The 12,503-nt window shown below is 42.5% G+C and overlaps 1 protein-coding gene across 5 annotated transcripts in view; it reads left to right on the top strand.

Annotated features, from left to right (window-relative positions):
- Positions 1 to 10,882, top strand: part of KCNMB2 (potassium calcium-activated channel subfamily M regulatory beta subunit 2) — a 143,414-nt gene extending 132,532 nt beyond the window's left edge. For 4 of the 5 annotated variants that reach the window (XM_071566663.1, XM_071566661.1, XM_071566662.1 and 1 more), the window contains 3 exons: positions 278 to 448; positions 2,893 to 3,088; positions 8,715 to 10,882. In XM_071566663.1, the coding sequence (XP_071422764.1) occupies positions 278 to 448; positions 2,893 to 3,088; positions 8,715 to 8,999 (652 nt within the window). In that variant the 3' untranslated portion in view covers positions 9,000 to 10,882. The remainder of the gene's footprint in view (positions 1 to 277; positions 449 to 2,892; positions 3,089 to 8,714) is intronic. The other variant, XM_071566660.1, reaches the window with a different exon arrangement.
- Positions 10,883 to 12,503: the final 1,621 nt, after the last annotated feature.

The following is a 12,503-nucleotide window of genomic DNA, read 5'->3' as shown; positions in this document are numbered from 1 at the left end:
AAGAAGTTGTACCAAAAAGGGTTTACTGAGCCGGCACAAGTGTCTAATCTTTGTATTTGCTGTAAGAGGTTTTTACCTTTTCAGAAATCGCTGTAATTTATTTTGAAGATGAATAAGTTTCCACCAGGTCAGAGTGAATCCATTGAAAAAGGACACCTGAGGACCCTTAAGCCTTTCTCTCCCATGAGATGGGTATAGAGGTGGAACTGCCCACCCTGTAGAGGCTTCATTGATTAAATATGAACTTCACATAAGAATGTATTGTTTTCAACCTCAGAAATATTTACCAAAAAATCAGGGATCATGATCTACTGGACAAAAGGAAAACAGTCACCGCCCTAAAAGCTGGAGAAGACCGGGCCATACTCCTCGGGCTGGCCATGATGGTGTGCTCTATCATGATGTACTTCCTCCTGGGGATCACACTGCTGCGCTCCTACATGCAAAGGTAAGTTCATGATGGTCCCTGATCTCACACTCGCTGCTCCAGCTGCCTTCATGTGAATTATTCTTTTGACTCTTTTTATTAAAGTTTTATGATTTTTCCTTTGGTCAACATAGACCTGACTGCACTTCCTCACCTCACCCCAGTGTAAATTAGGCACAGCCACAGTAAAAGCAATTTGAGGAACACCAGCATAAAGTGAGGGAAGAAATAGATCCCCAGGTGACAAAATCTTGATGCACAGGCTTTAGACTTGGCACAGCTTAACACCAGCATAATATCCATATCAGCTGGTCGGCACTATGCTGAACCCTATAAGCTTCTCAGGGGCTGTTGCTGCAAAGCCCAAACTCAGCATAAAAATCAGGAATATTTTGCAGCCTCGAGAAACAACATGCTTTCAAATGAAGGATGTAGAATTAATTTGGGAAAAAAATCTAGCTCTTTGTAGCATGTAGTTTTACATGTTGGTTATTACTTACATCTTTGCAAGTGAAATACTTATGAAATATTGTAATTTGCTGAAAGTGAAAGATCATCTTTCATCATTATTGCACTGCACTTAATTTTTCTGAGGCTTTCTCTGGCTTTCTCCTCTGCCATGGAGCAGAGGGTTCGGCCTGTGATTCATTAGCAGCATTTGAAATCAGTTTTCAAGCACCAGTCCTATTTAAAACCCAGCCTAGACTGTAATAAGGCTGTCAGAGATGCATTTTCTGCCCTGATTGGTGGAGTTAAAAGAATGAAAAATGTGTAACTGGAGATCAAAATATTAGTCAGTCAAGCCCCAAACTACCCTGGGGCAGTAGCCAATGTCTCACACATATTGGCTTATCCACCAAAGGCATCTATGCAGTAAGTGCCTACAGTTAACTGCTATGAACATCCTTAATTATACTGGTGCACCTGGAAGAGAATATTCCTTCTTGACCCTGCAATGATAAGGAATAAGTAGTGATGAGGATGAGCCGTACTGATTCACAATATCTTATTTATGTGATAAAGTTATTTGTCCATTTTCAAGGCCAGACAAAATTTAGATTTTGAAAACTGAGATCAAGACCTCTTAAGTATCCAAGAGCATTTGCTATTCCAAATTGCTGTCCTAGACCTTTCAGCAATATCAGGGTCAATTGCAGAGGCTGCTAAGGTCAAAATCGCTCATGTGGAAAGAGATGATTTATATTACAAGCTATGTGAAAAAAATTGCCAGAAGATATGGAAGCACCTACAGAGTATCAAATATTCCATCTTCACAAGTTTGTGGTAGGTAGGTGTTATTTTATTACCCCCCTGCATGAATAAAACAGCAGCCAGAAAGGTGAAAGTGAGGAGAAGACAACCCAGAAGTCTTTGCTGTCAATTCTCTTCACACAGTCACATCCCCTCAGGGGTTTTTCTGCTTTACAGCAATACCCCACCAATAAATACTGCCCAGGAGGGAAAAAAAATCCTTTTGCTTGATTTCCCCCCAGAAATCATAGCATAGTTTAATATAAATGTAAAATGGAATATACAAGCAGAATTACTGTGAAAGTAAGATAGCAATACAATTAGTCAGAAATCTTGGATATCGCTAACTATGTAAAGCCTTATGTAGGTTTGTTGAGAGGCAAACAGACCTTCAGCCCACGCAGGGTAGGGCAGAACAGCCATTGAGGGTGAGCTGAGGGGCTGAACAGGGTTAAAAAGGAACCCTGGATGAAACCTTACCTTTTTGCAGAGCCCTCAATGTGCCCTTTCCCCAAGGAAAATACAGCTGCAGATTTTTAAGTACATGCCAGAGACCCAAGGGGACATTGCTAGTGCACACCCAGGCTCCATCGTTACAGTTTTAGCCTCTGGTGAATTGGAGATAAGCTGAAATCGTACAGAATGGTTGCAACCATTGAATTAACTTAGAGAAAACAGAGCAAACTACCACTAGAAAAAGTTTTGCCATAGGTAGGGCTGCATGGGGTGCAATTTGTGAGTTACTGTGTTTTCATGCATGTGCGTATACATGCCCTGGTAATTCAAAATTGTCCTCCCAACCTTCACTTTAAATTGACCTGAACTTGGTGGTTAACCCTCCAGTCTTGGCCTAGGGTGTTTTGTCATAAGGCAGCACTGAGTGCGTTGTGTTCTCCCCAGGGCAAGCTGCTCAGCTTCTCTGCCGATACTGTTTCAAATACTCCTTCTCCAGACTCAAAGTTCCAGTTCCCTTTACACACAGGCATAAATGAATAGGGTAGTTTTGTGCCCAAAGCCTAAACTTTGGGTACTGCAGAATAAAACACTGTCTGTGATGTGTGAAGCAAGAATTTCCAAGCTTTGCTTAGAGCCCTGCAACATGTACCCTCTCCTACAAGATGCCTTCAGCATATTCCTGATGGGAAGCCTGAGATGTATTTACTCCTTATTGCCCATTCTTGCCATGCTTTCATGTCTCTTTTTTTCCTACTTAGTGTCTGGACAGAAGAGACTCAGTGCTCGCTTCTCAATGCATCCATCACAGAAACCTTCAACTGCTCATTTAACTGCGGCCCAGACTGCTGGAAAATCTCTCAGTACCCCTGCCTCCAGGTGTACGTTAATCTCACCTCTTCTGGCCAGAAGCTCCTACTCTACCACACCGAGGAAACAATGAAAATTAATTCTGAGGTAGGAGCACAGAATAAAATTTCTTCCTAAATGGGTTTCTAGGGGGCTGCTAACCTTGTTATAGCCATTCCTCTCTTTAGAGCAATATAAGGCTTCCAGCTCCTACTTCATTGATAAATACAGAGCAGAGAAAGCAGAAATTGGTGCACAAACTGAGCTCATGTCTGGAGGGGTCAGTTTTTAGCCTCCATTCCACACAGTGAGCACAGCTCATGCCTCACAGGGTCCTGTCTCCAAGGGCTAGAGCCTCCTTCATCCTTTGCAAGTGCTTTATAGGCACAGGGTAGCACTGAGCACTTGTCATATTGATATTCTTGTGGAGCTGTGGACAAGTCACTCCCTACCCAGGTATGGCTCTGTATGATGTGAATACCCTCAGCAATGTGCATGGAGCATCTACAGTGGTGAGAATGAAAATGGCATCATTACTGCAGGGCCAGGTAAAGTGGCAGGGAGAGAGGAGAGGTGAGCCCTGTGTCCAACAGCACATGTGTCCTCATCTCCGTCTCTGGTGACAAACTCAGCACCCTGAGCATCTCCACTGCAGTCAGCTGTGCCACTGTTGATAGTGCAAAGATCTTAAAAGTTTGCTGAGTGGGGACTGTCAAGAAAAAAGTAGCAGCAGATAAATAAAAGGCCTGGCTTTAGGGTGTAAATAAGCTAAGGAATTGGCCCATTTTGTAGCACAACTTCCCCTGATTCCAGACACTGAACCAAAACAATTATTTTGAACAAACCGGCAGAATTCCCCCCTCTGCTTCAGCAAGTACAAGCTCCAGTATAACTCCTTCCAGGTGGGATGGAGACAGCTCCTGTCTGGAGGCTGTAAAGAGGCAGCAGATGCACAGGAGGCACCTCCCCGCCAGCCACAGCCACAGCTGTGTGGCTGCCACAGGGCTGTGCATCACACCCAGGCAAGCAGCGCCTTCACAGGTGGCTCTTTGCTCCTTCCACAAAGCAAGGCAGGATTGGACTAAGAAATATCCCACTGCCTACCTTCTGTTCTTCATCTCTGCAGTGCCTGGGTCCCTGACTCTGCTGGGTGCAGTGAACTGGGATGCAGTGAAATTATCAGACTTGCAGATGCAAGATATGCATTAACTGCTCAGTTATCCAAAGTCACTGAACCCCAAACTATGAGCAAAGCAGAGCCCAAAACAGCAGAGCCCCAGTTCAGCCTGCTGACAGTGTAACCTACTGTGTTTCTATTTATGGCAGTCATTCAGTAGACCAAATTATTTTTGCATATTAAGATGAAGTGATATTAAAATTAGTCAAAGCACAGTATGGTTGCACTAGGTTGCTTATTCCGCTGGATAATTAACTCCTGTGGCTGAGACATGGAGTCCTCTGAATCTAAAGTGTGAAATGGAAAAGAATGGCCCCTTCTTCCCCTCTGCTCTGGCATCAGTGAAGGCTGAGGCACTCACTGTCCATGAAGCCTCAGCAGGACAGATCCCATTTTCTGCTGGGGCACAAGCAAGCTTGTGTCACTCACACTGCAATTTGATTAAGACAGATCAGATAAATCTCTGCTCTCCACTGATTCAGATAAATCAAGAAATTCAGCATAAATCTCTGCATTCTGCTACTGATTTTTGCTTGCTGAAACGGACTTTGAAATTCTCCCAGATGGCACCTCCTCTTAATTTAATGTAGGCACAGTAAATACTTCTCCAGCCCAAGGTTGTTTTACAGGTTAAGCTCTGCTCTCAGGAGGATTCCTAGGTTTTCCTGACATGCTGTTGGCTATGTGACCTGAATCCAAATGCAGTTTTGAATGGAAGTTTGCAAAAATAAAATACCTAGCCTCTTGTTCCTGGCTCAGATCATCAGAGTTTCCAAGTTCAGATTAGTGCAACCATCTCAGCATCCTGGACAGGTACTGGACAGAGAGCAGCCCCATGCAGGGTGCTGAGCAGTCCTAAGCAGTGCTGGATGGTGATGCTCCATTTGGGTGCTGTCTCTCTCCATCCATCTGCCCAGATCTGTGTTCTCTGTCTTTCTTCTTGCTAAATAAACCAAAGAAAAAAGCCATGCCTGGCTCACTGAGCTCTGACATCACTGGGGACATTGCAGAGCATGGTTCTGGCCTTCAAGGCCAACACCAGTGACCTTCAAAAGGTCAGCACGCCCCCACCCCAACCTCTCTGCCTCCCTGAGCACCGCCACACACACACGGCAGCAGCTGGAGCCTGTCTCTCTCCTCTCCCCTCCAGCCAACCTGGATGGAGCAAAATCCACTTTGATTTTAAATAATGATTTATCCAGGAGACTTGCTGTCTAACCTGGCTGTCAGCTCAGAAGGAGTAGGTGCAATTTATATATTGAGATCTACTGCATACTGCTGCCAGTCTCCAGTGGGAATCAGTGGGAAGTCTGTGGATACCTGTCAAGCTGCTCAAGTCTTTCCAAGAAAAGCTTATGAGATTTTTTCATAGCTTTTTATTGCTCTTGCTGTGCGTACCTTATCTCTAGGCTTTAGGACAAGCCCAGCCCCTTGTCAATAGCCACAGGCAAAATTGTTTGAATGCTTCCATGGCCACACTTTCCTTCCTCAGCTGCCAGAGGCTGTAACAGCCTCTGTAAGAGGTAAATCAGCCGATGTCTGCTTGTGCCTGGACCACGGAGCCGGGCTGTAACCCTGAGGAAGGGCTGTGGTAGTTAAAGCAATTAGAGAGACCTCATTTTAATCTCATATCATTTTGATTCTTTTTGTGTCATCAGATTTATATCTATGCTCCATAAGTGAGTTAACAAGCAGGATTTAATCACTAGAATCAGCTGTAACTGCCTAAGACTAGGAAATTATGTGGGTTTTCAGGCTTTCTCACTGAGGGTTCCAGTATTTATAACCCTGGAAGGAGTTTGCCTGGTGCAGGGAGGTGGAACAGAGGTGTTCAGCTGTGGATTCCAGTAGACCCATTTCTAGGCTGTGACTGGAGAATTCCATCTGGAGTAATCAATACCAGGCCAGTGCAGAAACTCCTTCAACACTTGGTTCAAACCTTTTGCACCTTCCAATACAGATGTAAATTGACATCCTGACCACTTTTTTGCAAAGATTTCCAAAGAACATCCTGTCAAAGTTTCCAGGGTCTACAAGGACACCAATCCCAATCACAGATGTATAAAAAGAGTCATGTATTTCACTGCTCAGCCTGAACTGGGGGCTTTTCTGGCAATAGCTTTATCAGTGTAACATCATTGATTTAAAGAAAACTGCCTCCAGCTCGCCTGGAGAAGTTGTGTGATCTCCGTCCTTGGAGATATTCATAACCTGACCAGACAAGTCCCTGAGCAAATCTCCACTGAGCAGGGCATTGGACTGGATATGTCCAGAGGTAGTTCAGACAGGATACCTATCCAATCCTTTATGGATATATGTATTATATATATTATAATTTAGGAATTTTTTCTATATTAAATTAGGAAAGTAGAATTGGAAACATTATAAGCTCTGTTTGTAACTGTGTGGTAGGTCATTCTTGTGCTCACATTGCCAGTAACACAAGAACCACCTTTGTCATGTTGTGTCACAGAATTCTCACTTGAGGTAGAGCACTAGACATTGTTTACTTGCAGATTTCTAAGTGTTTGACAACGAAGAATTGTAATAAACCAGCATAAATTTAGTAGTCTACATTCACAGGTACAGCACAACAATTGTGGATATAGAATTCCCTATCAGGTATTGGGGAAAACTATTGAAGATCAAAACAAAGAAAACATCAACACATCCATTATTGTGACTTCCTACTTGTTCACCAATCACCTATGAAACACAGCAGTCACCATCGTGGCAGAGCCAGCCCTGTGCTATCCCTGGGATCTCACTGGGGAAGCCAAGATGTGGAAGGAGGCCAGGACCATCCCACAACTACAATTTAATATCCTCATGCCAAGGAGCTTCTCAAAGCTGAGGCCAGGATGACTCCAGGATCTCAGAGTAGAAGCGAATATCCTGGAGGGAACAGACACGCACCAGCAGGAAGATGGATGAGATATTACTGCTCTGTTATTTTCCATCTCTTATTTCTAGAGCTCTATGAAATATTCATAATGACAGTGTGGCCATGCTCTACCATTAATGCTCCAGTCTGCTAACGCCAGACAATCATTCTGCTGTGCTTCAAATCATATTCTGTGCTAATAACTTGCCAATAAATCAATCAAATCCTGTTTTGAGGTTAATCCTTTGATCATAATTAGGACTAGAGATTTGTCACAGTATGTTACAAAAAAGTCACAGCAGTCATGAAAAAGAACTAAGGGCCATTTATAAAGTGGGTACATTAAAATAATAATAATCAAAAGGCATGGGTCGCATTATTTTAATCAAAACATCTTTCTTCCTTTGCAAAACTCACTTTTTCATTAAATTATCTGGAGCTAGTTTAGGTGCTCACCAGGACAAGCAGGTTTGGCAGTACAGGAAGGAATGTGGTAGGACCCATTGTCACCTCATAACTAGGGGGGAGTAGTGACCTGCTGGGCCCCCTCCATGCATGTTAAACAAGAAGTCAAGTAGCAGATTTCCACCCCTCCTGAAGCTGTTAATCAAAATCCTATGCAGGTGTAGAAAACTATCACGTTTGGAGAGGTGTAAGTGCATGAATGAGAGGAGTGAGGCTGCTCCCATCAATCTTCTTCCAGACCAGCAGGAGCAACAGCAAGTTCATAGGTTTCTGCTCTAGGTCAAAAATGGTCCAGATGTGGCCTCAATGCTTGTGAGTCTGCCCACCACCTCACCAGCCCTCATTAGCTCTTTGCAGGGAATGGTCAGCAAAGCTCAGGGCTATCATGTATGTTCCATGGAATATCTTCAATGCATAGACTCCATAACGTAGTGTTTTTTATTAACTTGCCTTTAGTATTCTCTGGAACTCTAGGTTGCAACTGTGCTAGATAGAGGCACCCCCAAATCTTTTTTTCCTTTGTGACTGAGGCAGAAATTCAAGGAACATCTTCAGAGAGGAGGAACTGTTGGACTTATGCTGGGGTTAAGAGCAAAACGAACACAAAGAGCCACCCTGGTAACCAGGCTGATCTTCAGCTAGAGTCTGAATGAAAGTCCTCTGGGCTATCAGTAGGAAAACTACGTTTTCTCCTAAACAATCTCTTTGTCTCTAATGGAGGCATTAGTTCCATGGGAAGATTTGTCTAAAGGTCTCTCATCATCCCTCTCCTCTGTGAGTGAACTCCTGCGCCCACTATCATCACTTTGATCTGAGCCAAGTGAGATTTGAACTATCAGATTTATATTTACAGAGAGTCAATTACCCATCTAACTGTGAGCATATGTGTGCCACTTAAGATGAAGAGGTACTTCATCAGCTCTATTTTTGCATGTGTAAATTAGCAATAATAATATATTCACCTATCTCACAAGACACTGTGCAGATTAAACCATTAATGTTTGAACAGCACTTGGAGGTTCTCCAATGGGAAATTCTGTAGATGTGCAAAATATTGAGTTTAGCTGTGATAAATTTATTATTAGCGTAATAGTATTCCACTCGTGTTACGAAAAGCATAATCATCTTGAGATTTCCTGATTGCCACCTGAAAACAGATATTGTAACTGGTTTGGAGATATATTTTTCTCCCTCTTATTTCTTCCCAGTGTTCATACATCCCCAAGTGTGGGAAGAATTATGAGGAATCCATGTCGCTGGTGAATGTTGTGATGGAAAACTTTAGGAAGTACCAACGCTTCTCCTGCTTCTATGACCCTGAAGGTGGTCAGAAGAACGTGATATTAACCAAACTGTACAGCTCCAATGTGCTGTTCCACTCCCTCTTCTGGCCCACCTGCATGATGATCGGTGGGGTGGCCATCGTCGCGATGGTAAAGCTGACTCAGTACCTTTCCCTCCTCTGTGAGAGAATCCAAAGGATCAACAGATAGAAGTGAAAACTTCTCTGAAATTTAATTACAGTGAAAATACTGTTTTCTCATTCTTCACCAAAGAACCTTAAGTTTGTAATGTGCAAGTCAGTTGTAAGCTCCTTACTATATTCTTATAAGTAGAGCAATAATGCAAAAGCTGTTCTATATGCAAACATGATGTTATTATTATGCAGACAACTGAAGAAGTTACTGTTTTGTGTTGATTGTCTATATGATCTTGTTTAATGCTGGGACTAGTACTTCTTTCTTTTCTACAGCCAAAATAGGGCTCAGTGTGACCATTTGCCAAGCTTAGTCAATTGATATTTCAATGTCAAGGATTTGGGGGAAATTCACCACTGGACAAAGGGCAGCCAACCACTTGTGCATCATTGAGGTCTCACATCTGGCTCAGCCCATTCAAAGGATTTATGGCTTTAGCTTTTTTATTAGCGGCTGCAGGGGGAGTGGAGAGGGAAACCATTGATAAGGGTTTGGAGGCTTTTTTGTGGTAAGGTGGCACAAAAATGAGGTATATTGAGGCCAGGATAAGTGTACAGTGTTTTCAGCCTCAACAGGACTTGGTGATGCTTTGTGTTTGCTCCCACAGTTCAGAAGTAAATTGTACCCTAAGTTTAAGGTGTTTTGGAAAACACTTTGGAGTTTTGTTCTATTTTGTTTAGTGCTATAATTTCCTTCTGTCTTATCAACATAATCTTTGTCACTTGCAGAAGCTGTAGCCAAAAACCAAAAAACACCTTGTTCCATTTTCTAATCTAGTCTGAGCCCTATTGATGGAGGTGGGACCAGAACTCCTTATGTAAAATTTTATTATGCATTTGTCTTGTATTTGCTACCATATCATTGTAAAGAAAAAAAAAACCACAATCAGCTATTTTTTCATTTTTTACTTCCAACTATTTTAGATTTTTTTACTTGATATATATACAGATATATATATATAGATATATATATAAAGAAAAAGATATATCTAATTGTGTATTAGAACTTGTTTATGGGGTTTTTTTCTTTGTTTTTACCCACTGGAAAATGAACAGTACAACTCATGTATTTATAACCTTCATCCTTGGATAATATCATAACATGGAGGAGCAGCACTGTAGGATCTTATCCAATATTCATGATGCTGTTTCAGTCAAAGTTCTCCATTGCTATGACATGGAAATTGACAAAAATCTCATCCAATTCTATGGGTCTTTTAACTGAATTGTTAGATAATCATCATAACACATCTAGAAATCTCTCCTGACCTAAACTCAGTGTGGACTGTTGGTTGATGTGAATTATGAATTACAAGGCCCAGGTGCAATGATTTACTGGAAAAACTGAGATTCTGACAAAAATGTTCTCCTATCCATCAAATATTTACCACAGTATAGTTATCAGTATAATTTCATGCGTGATTTCTTCATAATTTATTTTTATTTCCCTAGGGAAAACATCCCTTCTTGTGTTTTTATTAAAGATCATTCTCTTGGTTTCTCACATTGCACCCAGCCTGAAGGACAAATGCAAGGCAGATCCCGGGAGCACACTGTGAACTCATTATCCAATAGCTCAAAGAAACCATATGCAGGCCTACTCAAACTAAGAAATTAATATTTTTGCCTTCAGAAGGACTGCAAAACAAGTATTTTCCCTATTTCACCTATATATATGTACCTTTCCGCAACATAGCATTAAAAATTTCAAGATGTTACAGAACAAGTCATGCAAGTGTAACGTGAGCTGTAAAAAAAAAAAAAAAGGAGCTCTCAGCAGTGAAAATGAACCTGCAATCTTGTAATCAGTAGTACAATTTTCCTTTAGTAATTAAATTCCTGGGGGGGCGGGAGTATAATGAAGGTTCCAAAAATATGTAATAAAAATATTAAATTAAATCTCCTAGATTTCAATATTTTCTGCCTTCAGATCTGGCTTGTTTCATCAAACTGTTATCTGTAGCTTGAATTACCAAGAAATGAAGAGTGCTGATGCACCAGGGAATTCATAAATGTTCATTTGCAAAGATGAAGTTTTGATCGATATGTTAAAATTGCAGAAACCGTCGTTGGTGGATCTGGGAGCCTCAGCATCAAAGGGACTGGAGTCACAAAGTCTTTAGTGGACTGACAACAAACCTTATTTGACCACCCATTGGTCAGCACCCCCAGTGGCAGGGTGGATGGGGAGATGGAGATGGCAGCGCCCAGCCTGGCTGCCACGGTGCCCCACTGCTTTCTGCACAGGCATGGGACTGTCGGGAGTTTTGTTGTACCACCAATGTGGGGACACCGGGATTCATTGCCTGGTGCCCGTGACGTGACAGGCTTCAGGCTGCAGATGATCATCATTGCTGCAAAACCTTATCCTGCAGGTTCTGCCAAGAAGAGAGGTATCCAAGTGAGGCCCCCAGGACCACGCAGCCAAGGGGGCCATCGCAACTCATTTCTAGAACAACCCATGTGGCTCCCAGAGTGATCTCCTTCCTGTAAAGCTGACTTTCTCCCAAGTTGAGATTTTTGATCTGTGTTCAGTGTCATCACTCTCAGCTGTCCCTGACCCTCTCTCCACCATCAGAGCTCAGTCACCAATGCCAAAAGAAGGACCCTGCTGCCAATTGTGATTCCTGAATCAGAAACGATGCACAGCCTCGCCAGCACCGAGCTGTGGCATGGTGGATTTTCACTGATGTTGGCCATTTACACAGTGATTTACACACCTTGTGATAAAGCAGCCCTTTAGTTGTGTGTGTGTGTGTGTGTGTGTGTGTGTGTGTGTGTGTGTGTGTGTGACATTTTTGGTGCCTGTATTTGTGCTTTTTTGTTCTATGACAGGGAAGCTGATTGTTCCTGACATTTACACATCAAACGCTGTTTTCTACATGTCGCACCATAAAACATTTCAGCAGAGCTCCTGTGGGTGAAACATCTTGACGCTGTTGGAGGCTATAATCATTTTGTTGACATTAAGGAAGAGATCTGTGGGATAGCAAAACAACTTGAGTAATTGCAGGGAGTGAGGTAAAACAATAATTTTGAAGGGAATTATCCGTCTGATCCCTGGCACTGTTAACCACCTACTGAAGCATCAGCACCGCAACCGTGAGTTTTGACAACTCCTGCTGCCCCAAAGAGAGGTGATGCTTCACTGGGGACATTACTCTGCTATTTCCTTCTCTCCTCCATTTTAACATCATGTTCATCCCCTGCAAAAGGAACTGATGTTCCTGTAGGAAGTTCAAATGAATGAGACAAACATGGTGGTGAAATTCAGCAACTGGGCAAATCTACCCTGTTTCCAAGACTGGTTCCAACTCTTCCCAGCACAAACATTTCACCTCTTGATGTCCCAGCTGGACACTTGGGGGAGCAGGGAACAAACTGGGCTGGAAAACCCCAGAATGGAGAGGTGCAATATGAAAAACATTGTGCAGTATTCACAGGGATCAAAAGTTTATAACAGGCACCCTTGTGAGATTTACAGTATGTATAAGTATTCCACGTACCAAATTCACAGGGC

This window comes from Pithys albifrons, chromosome 11 (genome assembly GCF_047495875.1).
Source record: "Pithys albifrons albifrons isolate INPA30051 chromosome 11, PitAlb_v1, whole genome shotgun sequence".
NCBI classification, from domain to species: domain Eukaryota; kingdom Metazoa; phylum Chordata; class Aves; order Passeriformes; family Thamnophilidae; genus Pithys; species Pithys albifrons.
Note: the sequence above shows the minus strand (reverse complement) of the source record. Positions and strands in the feature narration are given on the sequence as shown.